Genomic DNA, 17650 nt, shown 5'->3' with positions numbered 1-17650 from the left:
GTTGTTTTAACCATTTTATATAAGTTAACAGTTTTTTCAATCCCTGAGTTGGAGTTCAGTGGTGTAAAAGCCTTTTTTTTTCCCCTGTAGGCTATGGGAGCCTGAGGGCTTTTAAACTATCAATAGGCTTCTTAGCTTAATCACTGACTCCTGACCAAGAGATAAAGCAGGGTGTGGCAGAGATAATCCAGTGGTTATGCAAAGAGACTTTCACAGCCCCTCAGCTATGCCACCAAGGTATAGGTCTTCTCCTGAGTTTCCTGGTTAGATCTCTGTACCCTGGTGTCCCTCCCTGTTGCTGCTCCAGATTCTGAGGGTAGTAGCAATGGAGACTCAGAGTTGCACTTGGTGAGTCTCTGGGGAGTCCTTTCCTCCCTTCAGCTGTCCCCTTGTTGGTGGAGCAGACTGGAGGTGGTGTCTCCACTGACAAACTGTTGAACTGTTAGCAGTCACTTAATCTCTCCTTAGGCCCCTCTCTCCTCTCTGTCACCAGCCACGCGTGTTTGTACTCACGGGTGATTTACTGGGTTTCTGTGGTCATTCTAGTCCTGTCTTGTTTCGGTCCGGGTGGTCTCCTTTGGTATTCGTAAATTGAATTCCTAAAAAGAACTGTAGCATAAGGCACTGTTGTCCAAAGTTCCCTGAGGACTAGCACCTCACAGAGGTCACCATGTTCTCTTCTGTGTGAGACAGGTGGGTAAGTTGTCTTCCCAGAGGCAAGAGGGGATAGGTTCCACTCAGCAGGTACTTTTTAAAAAATATTTTATTTATTGACTAATGAGGAAGATAGAAGCGATAAAGATGAAGAGAACTAGGAGTCAGGCAGTAGCTCAGTGGTTAAGCATAGGTGGTGCAAAGCACAAAGACTGGCGTAAGGATCCTGGTTCAAGCCCCCGCTCGGTTTCCCATCTACAGGGGAGTTGCTTCACAAGTGGTGAAGCAGGTCTGCAGGTGTCTATTTTTCTCTCCCCCTCTCTGTCTCACCCTCCTCTCTGTCCTATCCAACAACGAAGACATCAGTAACAACAATAATAAAACAACAAGGGCAACAAAAGGGAAAATGAATAAATAAATATTAAAAAAAGATAAAGAGAACCAAAGCCTCAGTCTGGCAAGTGTGCTTTCAAGAATTCAATTCAGGACCCCATGCTTGATATTTCGACAACTGTGCAACCTCCCAGACTGCCAGCAAGCACTTTTACATGACATGTTTCATGATGATGTTACTTCCTAAAGTCTTTAGACTAGTAATAGAGGAACCAGTGCAAATCTTGAAAGGAACCCAGAAAATAATACCAGGTATTTATTATAGCCTTGAAAGAGTTCCCATGTTTGTAAGAAACCCAAGACATGTCTCTTACAAACAATAGCATCGGAGTTACTCTCTTATCCATTTAGTCCCCTTGACAAGAAAGAGTAAGATTGCAGTATGTCCTTTATGCCAGTATTTCTTAGTCACTAAAATGGGACATAGATAACTGTGTCTAGGGTTGTTTAGGAGATAGAACATATGGCTATTATGACATTTTATCACAAGCCTACCAGAAGAACAATATCACAAGAACTTTTTTCACTGGGAGTTCTGGAGGTCAGAGGTCAAATTTAGTTCTGTTCATTCAAGTCAGGATGTTGGCAGCTGTAGGCTTCCTTCGGAGGTTCTAGGGAGAGTCCCTTCCTTGCCTTCTATACATTGTCACAACTGCCACTATTCCTTGGTGGCAGCACAGAGCCACCTCCAGTCTGCCTCCATGGTCACGCTACCATCTCTTGTCCCTTGTACTGACATTTGTGATGGGACTAGAGCCTGCTAGATAATCCTTCTAAAATGTTTATCACCTGAATCACTGCTATAAAGATCCTCTTTCTATAAAAGGTAATGTTTAGAGGTTCTGGAGATTGGGACCGGATATTTTGAGGAATCATTTATATGGATATAAAGCCTACAGCCTAGTGTCTAACAGAAGAAACAAACTTTTGGATTGGGTCATGAAAGAATTTGGATGCTGAGGATTTAATCATAGTTTCATTAGAACCAGGGATTGGGAATAACAGGTTAAAAAAAGATAAAGGTAAGGGTAACTAGGAATTTGATCATACTAAATTCATACAGTGGATGAATGAGGCATAAAGAGCCTTACTGTCAGAGTTTGGTTAACATGTAAACCATGTGAAATGATTAGTGAATGAGAGATGGTCACAGAATGGACACCATAGTTTCCCTTAGATGTTAGGTGACTCATTTATATTCATTTGGAATATAAAAAGTACATGTGACTTGAAAAGGCCCAATTTGACTGGCACTTAAAAAAACATACTGACTTTTTCTGTTGCTTTTTTCCTTTTAACAGACCCTTTGGCATGGACACAGGCTCAGTGGGAGGACTAGAACTGACTGAGCAGAATCCTGTCTTATTAGGAAGTACGGCCATGGCAACTAGCCTCACGAATGTAGGAAATTCATTTAGCAGTCCACCTAATTCTTTAGTATCCAGATCGAATAAATTTCAGAACTTATCAGTAGAAGATGATGATGATGTTGTTTTTATTGAACCTGTACAACCCCCCCCACCTCCTGCACCAGTGGTGGCTGATCAGAGAACTATAACATTTACATCATCAAAAAATGAAGAACTGCAAGGAAGTGATTCCAAGATTCTTCCTGCCTCGAAAGAGTTGACTTCTCAGAAGGGAAGTATAAGTGAGACAATTGTCATCGATGATGAAGAGGACATGGAGACAAACCAAGTTCAAGAGAAAAGTCCCTCTAACTTTACTGAACAGAGACCCTCTGAGACTAAAAACAGAACCAATGATGTGGATTTCCCCACTTCCAGTCTTTCAAGAAGTAAGGTAAATGCAGGAATGGGTAGTAGTGGCATCACCACAGAACCAGACTCTGAAATTCAGATAGCTAATGTCACAACCTTAGAGACAGGTGTGAGCTCTGTGAATGATGGCCAGTTAGAGAACACTGATGGGCGAGATATGAACTTGATGATTACCCATGTAACGTCACTGCAGAATACCAACTTGGGAGATGTCTCTAATGGACTGCAGTCAAGTAACTTTGGTGTTAATGTACAAACATACACCCCGTCTTTAACTTCACAGACCAAGACTGGAGTAGGGCCTTTTAATCCTGGTAGGATGAGTGTGACAGGAGATGTATTTCAGAATGGAGAATCTACCACTCATCATAATCCTGGTAAGCAGTAGTAAGTAGTTTTGTACCCTGTGTGAATAAAGTTAATTTTTGACTTCTTCCCCATTCTAGCAACTCAAGTTATTTTGGTTAGTTGGTTCATAAAAATATGTTAAAAATCGGGAGTCGGGAGGTAGCACAGCGGGTTAAGTGCAGGTGGTGCAAAGCACAAAGACTGGCATGAGGATCCCGGTTTGAGCCCCTGGCTCCCCACCTGCAGTGGAGTAGCCTCACAAGTGGTGAAGCAGGTCTGCAGGTGTCTATCTTTCTCTCCCCACCTTTGTCTTCCCCTCCTCTCTCCATTTTTCTCTGTCCTATCCAACAACAATGACATCAATAACTACAACAATAAAACAAGGGTAACAAAAGAGAACAAATAAATATATATACAAAAATATGTTAATATTCTACAGACTTTTGTCTTAAATTTGAAACTTTAGCTAAACAGAATAGAAGCATGTATAGTATTTCATAATGAATTATTAGAAAGCTAATCATAGAAACTTGTGTCTGTAGGATTAGAAAAAGTATTTCCCATCACTAGAATCTTAATTTGTCCTATACTCACTTGTTAATGTATTTTTTTTACTGGTGTCTTTTTTTTTCTTTTATTAGTGATTTAACTGTTTTACAAAATTCTAAGATCTCAAGGGTATAATTTCACACACAGGGAGAGCCTACACCCTCCATCAGAATTCTTTGACTTCATTGTATAGAGGAGGAGAAACAAACAGCATACTTAGGAAGCAATCTAATATCATTACTGAATACAGGGGCCATGTGCACCAATCCTTGTGCACTCTAAAACCTGCTCGTGACTTGATTTCTCAAAGTTGAACTCTCCTGTGATATATGCTGGTGGGGGCTGTTTTGGGATACCCCGCCCCACTTTACCCCAATCTCAAACCCCTTAGTCCTTTATATTCTGTCTTCCATAGCCCTGGGCTCCTTGGTCGTGAATTCAGACAACTGCAGGTGCTAGTTCAAACATACATTATTGTTCCTGGATAACTGTTACTGAATTTAGATTTGTCTTTACTTTCTCTGTGTTTGACTTGATGTGTGCATGCGTGCTAGAATGTTACACATGTGCTGTTCCATTCTTCCTAAGCTGATCCCCCCATCCTTTTCATTTTGGATAGAGAGGTAGAGGTGACAGGGAAGAGATTGCACACCCCCACCCCCCACAGTACTTTTGTGTAGTGATTGGTCTCAGATTGGCTTCATCAGTGGTAGGGCATGCACCCTACTGTTTCCTTGCCTTAAACAATTTTTATTTCTTCTTTCTTTTTTTTTTTTTTTAAACTTTATTTAATTTGATAGGACAGAGAAATTGAGAGGGAAGGGGGATAGAGAGAGAGAGAGAGAGAGGGACAGAGAGACACTGCAGACTGCTTTGGCACTTGTGAAGTTCTCCCCCTGCAGGTTTGAACCCAGGTCTTGAGCATGATAATATATACACTTAACCAGGTGCAACACTATCAGGCTCCTTTTTTCTTTAATAAAACCAGAGTGCTGTTCATCTCTGGTTTATGGTGGTGTCTGAGAACTTGGAGCCTCAGGCATGAGAGCTTTTGTTGTATAAGCACTATACTATCTCCCCTAATGACTACATAGAGCATGTGTGAATAGCATGCTTGTATTTGACTTAGATTGATTCCACTATTTTACTACTGTCAATGTATGATGACCATCTTTTCTCAAATTTCAGATTATGGTACTTAAGGTACCATTCCTAGAAATGAATTTACTAGGCCAAAAGTTTTGATTACCTCTGATCCACCCAAGATTTTTAGTTTAAAAATGTCTGGTTGGGGGTCGAGTGGTGGTGCACCAGGTTAAGTGCAACATAGTATAAAGCGCAAGGATCCGTACGAGGATCCTAGTTCGAGCTCCCAGCTTCCCAATACAGGAGGCTCACTTTACAAGTAGTGAAATAGTTCTGCAGATGTCTGGCTTTCTCTCCCCTTACCTATCTTGCCCTCCCCTCTTAATTTCTCTCTGTCCTACCCAATAAAATGGAAAAAATGGCTGCCAGGAGCATTGGATTCATAGTGTACCAGCGCTGAGCCCCAGCGATAAGTCTCAGAAGCAAATAAATAAAAATTTAAAAACTGTCTGGTTTAGGAGCAGAGGGGTGGCTTAATACCTAGTAGAATGCACATGTCATCATGCTTGAGGACATAGGTTCGACGCCTCGATGCCTACCTGCAGGAGGGAAGCTTCATGAATGATGAAGCAGTGCTGCAGATGTCTCTCTCTCCCTCTCTAGCTCCTCTTCCTTTCAATTTTGTGTGTGTGTGTCCTATCAAATATAAAGGAAAAGAAGCCTGGTATATAATAATTTTAAAAGTAATAATATTCCTTATTACTCTGGTTTGGAAAATTGTCATAAATTCCAAGACCCTTGTTCCACATAAACATTCATCAGTAGGTCGGTGAGGAAGTCCACATATGTGGCGGTGAGGATTCTAAAACAGAGGCAGTACATTGTCATGCTGCTAGAAAGTCCTTCCTACGTTGGTGTCATTTATTGTAATTTAGCTAATAGGTAAGTTTAAAAATGACAACACTCAAGTCAGTTTCATAGTTTCATCATTAATAATAGTACATACTGCTTCCCAGGGCATATTTAAAAAAAAATTTAAAATGATTTATTTTCATGAGAGAGAGGCCAGGTACCACTCAACTCTGGCATATGACTTTGTTGAGGCTGGAGCCAGGGCTCTGGGGTCTCGGGTCTATGTCCTGATGCTGAGCTACCTCCCTGGTCCACATGCTTGAGAGTTGAATTTGTCCACTACGCCACTTCCTGGACCACACATAAGGAATTTTTGATTGAAAGCATTCAAAAGATGGCATTACCAGTTTTCCCCTCTCATATTAATTAAATAGTGATTTATAGGACTACACTTTAATAGGAGTATACATAAACACCATTCCCACCACCACAAGACTGTGTCCCATCACACTCCCCCCCCCCCCCCCGCCCTGGGAAGCCGAATGTCCACCCTCCCCCCCTCACTACAGGGTTTTTACTTTGGTGCCCTACTCTAGATTTAGTCAATCCTGCTTTTAGTTTCCCTTTCTGATCTTCTTTCTTAACTTCTGTTGATGAGTGGGATCATCCCATACCCATCTTTATCTTTCTGACTTAGCTCACTTAACATAATTCCTTCTAGCTCCATTCTGTTTTTATTTTTGTAATTGTTTGAGAGACTGGTGCCAGAGATCCAAACTAGGGTCTCACATGTACAGTGCATATTCTCTACCTCTGAGAAACTTTCTCTATCTGTAGGTATCTCCTTCATATTTGCTGCACTGAAACTGTTTGTGCTGATAGAAAATGATGCTGAGGTGTTGTTACTATTTTTTTTTTTTTAGATTTTTTTAAAAGATTAATTAATAGAGCCCTGCTCAGCTCTGGCTTAGAGTGATTCTGGGATGGAACTTGGGATTCATGGTGCTGCAGACATAGAAGTCTTTATTTTTGCATAACCATATGCTCTCTCTCTCTCTTTAAAGTATTTTTATTATTGGATAGAGACAGAAATTGAGAGGGGAAGGAGATACAGAGAGAGACAGACAGATGCAGCCCTGCTTCACCACTCATGAAGCTTTCCCTTTGCAGGTGGTATCCACGGTCTTGAACCTGGGTCCTTGTGCACGGTAATGTGTGTGTTTAACCATGTGTGCCACCACCTGGCTCCCTATAGCCATTATGCTATCTCTCCAGCCCAGGAATATGATGCTGAAGTGGCCAACTGTATGTTGGCATAATACTACCACTTTCTGTGTAATTCTAACTAATTTGATATTTTGTGATATATTTAGAGGCCATATGGAAACACTATTCTTAAAACAATGTTTTGTAAATATTCACATATAATCTTAATTATACCTGTGCTATTTGTTGAAGGCTCCAGTTGGTCAAATTTTTTTTTTTTTTTTTTGCTGCCAGGGCTTTGTATAGAGGGAGAGAGAGAGACAGAGAGGAGGATAAACTCCACAGCACTGCTCCACCACTTGTGAGATTTCCTTTTTGCATACTGCTCCCGTGTAGTGGCCAGGGGTTTGAACCTTGCACATGGTAAATTGGGTGCTCTACAGGGTAAGTGATCTCCCAGTTGGTCAAGATTATTTCATTTTTTTGTTGATGCATGTAATCCTTGCTTGATGTAATATTCTCTAAATCAATACTAATGGTCACTACTTTTAGTCCTTTCTATGTTAGTCACTGTGTTTCATTGACTGTATAATCTTACTTAATGTAATTCCTTTGCCGAATACATGGTGTCACAAATCAGCCAGCTACCAAACCTGTGTTCTTACCTGTCTGTTAGGTAGCAGGCCTTCAGCTAACATTGTTTCATTTCAACCTTCCTTTGTTATAAAGTCAGTGAGGGGCAGAGAGAGGGTAGATAGCATAATGGTTATGCAAACAGACTTTCATTCCTGAGATTCCAAAGTCCCAGGTTCAACCCACCCACCATAAACCAGTCAGTGAGTAGGAAAAAAAAAAAAAAACCCAAAGCAAAACAACCCCCCTCCCAAAAACAAAAAACAAAGAAAACATGGACTCCTGCTTCTTTCTGTATTGGGTTTGTGCCTTCCACATCTGTGCTGATTTTTTCCTGGCTGTTTAATTTCCTCCCACAATCTGAAGATGTACATGCTAGCACTGTTGTGTTTCAGTAGTCTGAACCAAAGTCAGTGTGTGCTTAGTGTGTCACGGACGGAAGTGCTTTCTGTCCAGAGTTGGCTCCTGTCCTTTGCCCTGGGCTCTGGGTTAGGCCTGGGCCACCTGTCACACTGGTGAAAATGAATACAAATGATTATTTAATACTAGAAATTTTTTGGGTCTTTACTTACAAGTTTGGTTTTGACATTAAGTATGCTGTGGCATAGCCATGGGAGGTGGCAAGCATGGTTCAGCTTTGACTTAAGTGCACTCTCTGGTACCACATATGACAGTGCAGTCTGCCCTGTTTCTTGCACTTTCTTCTCTTTGTCTCATGAAATAATAATAATAATAATAATAATAATAATAATAACAGTAATAATAAAATAAATAGAGCCTCTGTGCTGAGCACCAGATATAGCATACACATTACCCTGTGCAAGGACCCAGGTAACCACCTGCAGGTAGGAAGCTTCAATAGTGATGAAGTGTGCTGCAGGTGTCTCTCTCCCTATCTCTCTCCTTCCCCTCTTAATTTCTTTCTGTCGTTTTGAAAGTGAAAATAGGAGAAAAAGCAAAAACAGTGAACAGAAAGACCCCAAAGTGTAAGATGGGTCATCTGGACACTGAGCCTCAGTCTTAACCCTAGTGGCAATTATTAATTTTTATTTTATTTATTTATTTTTTTAGGATTGGTAAGTTTTTTTTCCCCTTTTGTTTTCCTTGTTGTTTATCATTGTTGTTGTAATTGCTGTCGTTGTTGTTGGATATGACAGAGAGAAATCGAGAGATAGAAGGGGAGTGAAAGATAGACATCTGCAAACCTGCTTTACTGATTGTGAAGCAACCTCCCTGCAGGTGGGGAACCGGGATCCTTGAGCTTCGCACCATGTGTGCTTAACCTTCTGTGCTACCGCCTGGCCTTTCTAGTGGCAATTATAAAACAAACACCCCCTCCCCCAATAAAAAAAAAAACGCTGTAGGAAATTATTGTACTATATGTTGCAATAAGCCTATGGTAATCTGTTTCTATGGTGTATTGTTTCACTTTCCAAAAACTTAACTGATGATGTTCTATGTAGAGTTACTTTACTGTCTACTAATTCTTAATGTCTCAGACTTGTACAAAATGGGAAGTGAAAACTGTTTCTCCTGTGTAAATAGCCACATGTGTAAATAATGTTCTCTCTCCCCTTTCCTGTGCTTTTAAGATTCTTGGATCTCCCAGTCAGCATCATTTCCCCGAAATCAGAAACAACCCGGGGTGGACTCTTTATCACCAGTGGCCTCACTTCCTAAACAGATTTTCCAGCCTTCTACCCAACAACAGCCCAACAAGCCTGTGAAAGTCACTTGTGCAAACTGCAAGAAGCCTTTACAGAAAGGACAGACTGCTTATCAGCGAAAAGGATCTGCTCACCTTTTTTGTTCCACCACCTGCCTTTCCTCTTTTTCTCATAAGCCTGCTCCAAAGAAACTCTGTGTCATGTGTAAAAAGTAAGCCTTACTTTTCATCACAGTTTCATAAGTGTAAATGCCGCTGGTAACATATTTTGGCAAGATCACTAAGTTTTAAAGGCAAAGTACTGTATTTTGAAAGTTGGTACTCTTAGTAGTTTGATTCTTAATACCAAAGTCAATATTTTCTATTTTTTTCTCATTTTTTATTTGTGATTAATAGAGGGATATAAGATTGTATAGTTCCCTCAGGCAGAAGTTGAAAAACAAGATCAGAAACAAAAACACAAGTAGAACCTGAAATGTAATTGGCATATCACACCAAAGTAAAAGACTCTGGGGTGGGTGGGTGGGGAGAATACAGGTCCATGAAGGATGATAGATGACATAGTGGGGGTTGTATTGTTAAATGGGAAACTGGGGAATGTTATGCATGTACAAACTATTCTATTTACTGTTGAATGTAAAACATTAATTCCCCAATAAGGAAATAAATTAAAAAAAAAAAGATTGTATAGTTCCACACCATACCTACCCCCAAATTTCTGTGTCCTCACCAAACCACTTTATAGCCAACATAATTCTCACAAAGTCTTTGAAACACTTTAATTTTATTTATCCTTCTTTTTCTCTTTCCTTTCTTCCATACACACTTTTCTTCCCTTCCTCCCTCCGTTCTTCCTTCTCCTCCCTCCCCCCTCTCCTTCCCTCTCCCTCCATCACCTGCCCATCCATCCATCCATCCATCCATCCATCCATCCATCCATCCATCCATCCATCCATCCATCCGTTTTCATTTCACATGAATGAAATCATTCCTTAGTTGTCTTTCATTTCTCATTTCACTGAGCATTATCTCCAGTTCTATCTATTTTGTCCCAAAAAGGACACCCCCCCCCCCCCGAGCATTGTCTAGTTCTGGCTTATGGTGATGGTGAGGGATTGAACCTGGGACTTCAGAGTCTCAGGCTTGAGAATCCTTTGCATAACCACTGTGTTATATATCCCACCCTATACCATAACTTCCTTATACCATAACTTTATCCACTCATCTGTCAGTGGGCATTTAGGTTGCTTCCACTCTTTGGCTAGCATTTATGTATGTCCTTAGGAATTGCTGGATCACAACGTAATTCCATTTTTTATTTATGGACTCCATACAGTCTTCCAGATGCGCCTGTTTACATTCCCACCAGCAGAATCCTTTTTTCTCCATAGCCTCGTCAACACTTGCCATGTCCTGTTCTGTAAGCTATATTCTTAAATTTGAGATGATGGTATCTATTAGTATATTTTATAGTTGAGTGAAAAATTTGGTGGTTGTCTTTCAGCAAGCTCAAATTTCAAGTAATTTTGGAAGACATCTGTCAAACCCAGGAGGCTATAGTAAAATTTTTCTAATCTAGGTAAACCTGGGAATTGATGTAGTTACATTTGGGCCTGTATCTGATTGGACTAGTTGAATTTGTTAAAACATATTGCATCTAAATTCACTTACTCTCTTTATATCTTTGTTTTTTTATTATTATTTTTATCTTTATTTATTAGATGCAGCCCCAAAAATCTAGAGGTAAGGGAGAGAGAGAGAAAGAGAGAGAGAGAGAGAGAGAGAGAGAGAGAGAGAGAGAGAGAGGGAGGGAAGGACCTGCAGCATTGCTTCACCACTAGCAAAGCTTTCACCCTGCAGGTGGGGACTGGGGGCTCGAACCCGGGTCCTTGTGCATTGTAACGTGCGCTCAACCAGGTGTGCCACCATCCGGGCCCCTTTCTTTATGTCTTTATGTGCTAATGCATTAATGATTGTGAGGATGTTATTAAAAGTACTAATTCTGGTCGGATAAACCTGCTCATATGTAACTATTAAACTAGATCAAATTTTGCACTTTAAGATTACTTAAAATTGGCAAGTCTAGATTGTATGCATTTAATGATTCAGGTAGCATTTTTCCACAAAACTTTTGAGAGATAAAATCCTTTGTTTTGTTTTCTTTTAAACCAAGTAAAACATTGCTCAGCTGTAACTTATGGAGGTGTGGAGGATTGATCCTGGTACCTCAGACATAATAAATACTCTTTGTATGTAACCATTGTAGTATCTCCCTGCACCCTGACTTTTTGTTTTGTTACTTTATTTGATTATTATTTTTATTTTTTATTAATCTTTATTTATTGGATAGAGATAGCTACCAAGAAGGAAGGGGGATTGAGAAGGAGAGAGAAACAGAGAGACACCTACAGCCCTGCTTCACCACTTGTGACTCTTTCCCCCTACAGCTTGGGAGCAAAGGTTTGAACCCTGGTCCTTGCACGTTGTAACGTGTGCTCAAGCAGGTGTGCCACCCCCCCCTTTTTATTGTAATAGTTAAAAAATAAGTCAAATAGGGTATAGGATGTGGAGGACAGACCAGGTAAATTTTCAGTAAGAGTCTTATAGCAGCCAAAGTTTGTGTGAAGACTTTTACAAGTCATAAAACTTTGGAAAAGCTTATAAGTTCAAGTATTGAAACAGGACTTGCATACTAGAATATAGGATCTTGAAATTCAGAATGAGAAGAAAAAAATTTTTTAAATATTCCCTTTTGTTGCTATGTTATATTATTGTTGTTGTTATACATGTCGTCATTGTTGGATAGGACAGAGAGAAATGGAGAGAGGAGGGGAAGACAGAGACGGGGAGAGAAAGATAGACACCTGCAGACCTGCTTCATCGCCTGTGAAGCGACTCTGCTGCAGGTGGAGAGCCGGGAGCTTGAACTGGGATCCTTATGCTGGTCCTTGTGCTTTGTGCCATGTGTGCTTAACCTGCTGCTCTACCACCTGACTCCTGAGAAGAAAAATTTTAACATTTGACATTTTTTAACATTTCCATTTTTGCACTTCGAGATCTAACTGTACAGGATGGTGGGTGGGCTTATTTTTGCCTATGGGATTGTTTCTAAATTCAGTTATTCTCTCTTTTTTTTTTTTTTTTTATTAACAAAACCATAGGGTAGGAGGGGTACAACTCCACACAATTCCCACCGCCCAACCTCCATATCCCACCCCCTCCCCCGATAGCTTTCCCATTCTCTATCCCTCTGGGAGCATGGACCCAGGGTCATTGAGGGTTGCAGAAGGTAGAAGGTCTGGCTTCTGTAATTGCTTCCTCGCTGAACATGGGCGTTGACTGGTCGGTCCACACTCCCAGTCTGCCTCTCTCTTTCCCTAGTAGGATGGGTCTCTGGGGAAGCTGAGCTCCAGGACACATTGGTGGTGTCTTCAATCCAGGGAAGTCTGGCTGGCATCCTGATGACACCTGGAACCTGGTGACTGAAAAGAGAGTTAACATACAAAGCCAAACAAATTGTTGAGCAATCATGGACCCAAAGCTTGGAAAAGTGGAGAGGAAGTATTAGGGAGGTACTCACTGCAAACTCTAGTATACTTCTGCTTTCTTACTTTGGTGCCATACTCCAAACTCAGTCAATTTCTGCTTTGCGTTTCTACTTCTTCCTTTTTTTTTTTTTTTTTTACATGCATAACATTCCCCAGATTCCCATTTAGCAATACAACCCCCACTATTTCATTCGTCATTAGTTATTCTCTTTATGTCATATCCCTGTGTCTTGGGTTTGCTTTCTTACTCCCTGTAGAAATTGTAGATGTTGACTTAAGTATTGTAATTTACACTTCAGTAGACAAGGGACTTTTGACATTAAACCCCACACAATTTATACCAACATAATTATAATTGTTTCCAATAGCTGAAAATGTTGTTAGTGTTCTTGAAGATAAATTGTGTTTACCTGGGATTTAATAGTATAAACTGATTTTGTTTCCTAAGCTTTGTGTTCATGTTTCATTACTGAAAGGTTTTAAATTGTAGGCATGAGTGATTTACTGTATCCAGATCTGGTGCTTAGTGTCTAGCATTCAACCTGTGGAAGTTGATAGTGTCATCTATTCTTGTACTTGATTTCACTGAAAATAGATTTTTACTTAAAAAAAATCTCCCATATTTTTCAGAGATATAACTACAATGAAAGGAACCATTGTTGCTCAAGTGGATTCAAGCGAGTCCTTCCAGGAATTCTGTAGTACATCTTGTTTGTCTCTCTATGAAGACAAGCAGAATCCTACTAAAGGGGTTCTAAATAAATCAAGATGTACAATTTGTGGCAAACTAACAGAGGTTTGTATTTTTGAGTTTTTGTCATTTAGTTCTAACTAATCTATCTTCTTTCATCAATATGTATTTCTTTGTAAAGAGATTCCTTAATAACTACCCTGTACACATTCCATTATATAATCCTACTCACCCATGGGGGAATAATACAGAGCGAATAAAATTAGATGCTTGGGGGTTGGGCGGTAACACAGTGGGTTAAGCACACGCGCATGTGGCGCAAAGCACAAGGACCGCTGTAAGGATCCTGGTTCAAGCCCCCGCTCCCCACCTGCAGGGGAGTCACTTCACAGGTGGTGAAGCAGGTCTGCAGGTGTCTGTCTTTCCCCCTCTCTGTCTTCCCCTCCTCTCTCCATTTCTGTCTTATCCAACAATGAACAACAGTAACAATGGCAATAATAACCACAATGAGGCTACAACAACAAGGGCATCAAAAGGGGAAAAAAAAAATTAGTTGCTTGTTTTTTCTTGAGGTTGGTGGCAACTACAGACACCCCCAATTTTTGAACAAGTGGACCAGTTATATAAATGGAACAACTTTATTTTGCTAGTATGGCATTTTATTTTTGCATTCGGTAAAATGAAAAGAAACCTGTGTACACATTCATATTTGAATTATTTGAATTATAATATTTTCTTCTATTATTCTGAAGTGATGCACTTTATTTATACTTACTTTTTGATTTGTCTAAAGATGTTTAGCCTTTTGTTTTAGAAGTCTAATGCTAGTACTACCTAAAGTGGGCCATTTCCCCTCAATTTATTTAAAATTTTGGGGCCAGGCATTGGCGCACTTGGTTAAGAGCTCACATTACACTGCGCAAGGACCCAGATTCAAGCCCCTGGTCCCCACCTTCAAGGGGGAAGCTTCACAAGTAGTAAAGCAGGGCTGCAGGTGTCTCTGTCTTTCATCCTTTCTATCTCCCTCTTCCATCTCAATCTTTCTCTTTCTCTATCCAATAATAAATAAAAACATCTTCTTAAAAATAAATAAATAAATAAAAATTTCATTTGTTGTAGAGTTGAGAGACGGAAGGGGAGCCAGAGCACCACTTAGGTACATTCAGCTCAGGTATTGAACTGGATGCCTCTATCAGTTGAACTACTTTTGTTGCCACTCTTGTCATTTCTAGATCTCTGTAGAGAAGTTTATAGTCATGTCACTGGTTGGCTTTACCCCCTTGCCATTCATGGATTCCCTCTCTCCCTTCCATACTCCTCACTTCCTCTCTTACTTTCTCCTCACTCTCTTTGTTTCTTTTTTTTTGCCTCCAGGGTTATCCACTGCTCCTGGGGTCTCCCCCCCATTTTTTGTTGGATAGGACAGAGAGAAATTGAGATGGGAGGGGGAGATAGAGATATATAGGTAGGTAGGTTGGTAGGTTATATATATATGTAGGGACTCCTAGAGACCTGCATCACGACTTATAAAGTGATGCCCCTGCAAGTGGGAAGCTGGTGGCTCGAAACTGTGATTGCTACTGTGTGTGCCACTGGCAGGACTCCTTCCGTACCCTCCCTCTCTCCCTCCCTCCCCTCCCTCCCTCTCTTTTTCTCCCTCTCTCCCTCCCTTCATGAATTTCTTATATCTATGAAAATAATTCAAAGAATAATTTAATATACTTAATTGCTTTTCTCTAAACCACAGAGAAACCACATTTATTGGAGCACCTTGTTTGTTAGTTACTGGTTTCTACAATAAAACATTGTGCTTTCCTTTTATTTGTTATTATATTTATATTCCCTTTTTAGATTCGCCATGAAGTGAGCTTTAAAAATATGACTCATAAGCTATGCAGTGACCACTGCTTTAACAGATACAGGATGGCCAACGGTTTGATCATGAATTGCTGTGAACAATGTGGAGAGTACTTGCCCAGCAAAGGTGCTGGGAACAATGTCCTGGTGATTGATGGTCAGCAGAAAAGATTTTGCTGTCAGAATTGTGTCAGTGAATACAAACAGGTAATTTATATTCTTTTTTTTTTTTTTTAATTTTTTATTTAAGAAAGGATTAATGAACAAAAACATAAGGTAGGAGGGGTATAACTCCACACAATTCCCACCACCCAATCTCCAGGTAATTTATATTCTAATCAAAACTCATGTTAGATTTTGACTCTGAAAGCATATATTAGCTGACTGAAGTTTTGTTCCATCCTGTTCCTTTATATTATCATAGCCATGTTCCCTCTCAGATGGACACTGAAATACTCCAGATTAGTTCTTGTGGCACCAGGCTTCATGTATGTGTGATATTCCCCACTTCTGGTCTGACATTTTTAAAAAATGTTTTTTTCTTCTTTTAGAGAGGCAGAGGGAAACAAAGAGAGACAGACAGATAGCATCTCTCCACTATGTGGTGCTCCTATGTGGTGCTGGAGCTTGAACATGAGACCTCAAGCATGGCAAGCCACATGCACTACTGGTGAGCTAGTTCCTGGCCCCATGGAAATAAACTTGTGATTTTACATATAAAGGTAAACAATATCACAGTCATTCATTCCTCTTTTGAATTTTCGTTTTTGGGAGATGAAGATGTTTCAAATAGGATTTTTCAGGGTATTAAAGTTTGGTTCAGGAATGACTTATCTTTATTTTACTTTATTTTATCTTATTTCTATTTTTACTTGATAAGATAGAAATTGAAAGGGGATGGGGAGGTAGAGAGGGAAAGAGAAGGATATACACCAGAATACCTTCACTGCTTGTGATGCATCTCCCGTGCAGATGGAGAGCTGGGGCTTAAGCCTGGGTCCTTGCAATTGGTTACTTGTGTGCTCAACTGGGTGTGCCACAACCTAGCACCCCTGGAATAGTTATCTTATTCTATATCCTTTTTCAGTTTATTTCATTTTGGGGGGTAGATGAGAGGGAGATATACATATTTATAGGATTTATTAAATACACCCATTATACCAAAGACTGAAGGATTTAAAAAATAACAAACTGATTTCATCATTGGTGTTAGGATCATTCCTCTGTGAACAAATGGATGTTTGTGGGTTGATGGCAGAAGAAGACAGAGGTCTGGTATCTTTTCTTCTTTTTACAAGCCCTTTACTCTGATTAGGATCATAAGGTGCTTTCCAGAGTTTCTCTACCCTATTCCATACAGTCTCACTGGAAGTAATGGCTGCAAGATGGGAATTGTGGGTAGGCAAGGCTATTAATGAAAACAAAATAAATGTTTTAGCATATCACTTCATAACTTTTGTTAATTGCATTTTAACAATGATCTTCAGATTATCTATGCCTGTCTGCATGTGTATGATGCAAATGTTGTTTATAACAGAGTATATGCCTCTTCTCAATTTCAGTTTCAGTTTTGTTTTGATCTTGAAATTGACCACAGCTGGATGTTTCATTTATTTATTTATTTATTTATTTATTTATTTATTTATTTATTTATTTCCTTTTGCTGCCCTTGTTGTTTTATTGTTGTAGTTATTATTGCTGTCCTTGTTGTTGGATAGGGGAGAGAGAAATGGAGAGAGGAGGGGAAGACAGAGAGGGGAAGAGAAAGACAGACACCTAGAGACCTGCTTCACCACTTGTGAAGCGACTCCCCTGCAGATGGGGAGCCGGGGGCTTGAAACGGGATCTACTGGTCCTTGCACTTTGTGCCACGTGTATTTAACCTGCTGCGCTACCGCCCGACTCCCTGGATGTTTCTTTTTATAAAGAAGTCTGCAAATCATGGTGTCCCCTCTCATCCCCCAGCTTCCTAGAAGTCATAGCTCACTTTATAGCAGACACAAACACAACACCCACACCACAACACCCCCACCACACTTAAACCCACACTCACACCACATACCACACACCACTGTATAACTGATTAGTTGATTCTTTGTCGTTTGGATTATTTTCAATTTCTTCCATTTAATAAATAATAGATAATGAATAGCCAACTGTGTGGTTTACTGTGTATTTGTGGATTGGTTTCAGGGTAGGTTTTTAGAAGTAGGATTTTTTTTTCTTTTTTAAGTTATCTTTATTTATTTATTTTATAGAGAATCCAGTAATCGAGAGGGAAGGGGGGTGATACAGAGGGAGAAAGAGAGACACCTGCAGCCCTTCTTTACCACTTGTGAAGCTTTCCCCCTGCAGGTGGGGATTGAGGGCTTGACCCTGGGTCCTT

General features: G+C 40.1%; 1 protein-coding gene across 3 annotated transcripts in view; it reads left to right on the top strand.

Annotated features, from left to right (window-relative positions):
• ZMYM2 (zinc finger MYM-type containing 2) overlaps positions 1-17650 on the top strand; it is a 114202-nt gene that overhangs the window by 42251 nt on the left and 54301 nt on the right. For all 3 annotated transcript variants that reach the window (XM_060194739.1, XM_060194740.1, XM_060194741.1), the window contains exons 3-6: positions 2349-3205; positions 9095-9380; positions 13347-13512; positions 15259-15471. In XM_060194739.1, the coding sequence (XP_060050722.1) occupies positions 2349-3205; positions 9095-9380; positions 13347-13512; positions 15259-15471 (1522 nt within the window). The remainder of the gene's footprint in view (positions 1-2348; positions 3206-9094; positions 9381-13346; positions 13513-15258; positions 15472-17650) is intronic.

Source organism: Erinaceus europaeus, chromosome 7 (genome assembly GCF_950295315.1).
Source record: "Erinaceus europaeus chromosome 7, mEriEur2.1, whole genome shotgun sequence".
Taxonomy (NCBI): domain Eukaryota; kingdom Metazoa; phylum Chordata; class Mammalia; order Eulipotyphla; family Erinaceidae; genus Erinaceus; species Erinaceus europaeus.
The sequence above is the reverse complement of the archived record's forward strand: the minus strand, read 5'-3'. Positions and strand labels throughout refer to the sequence as shown.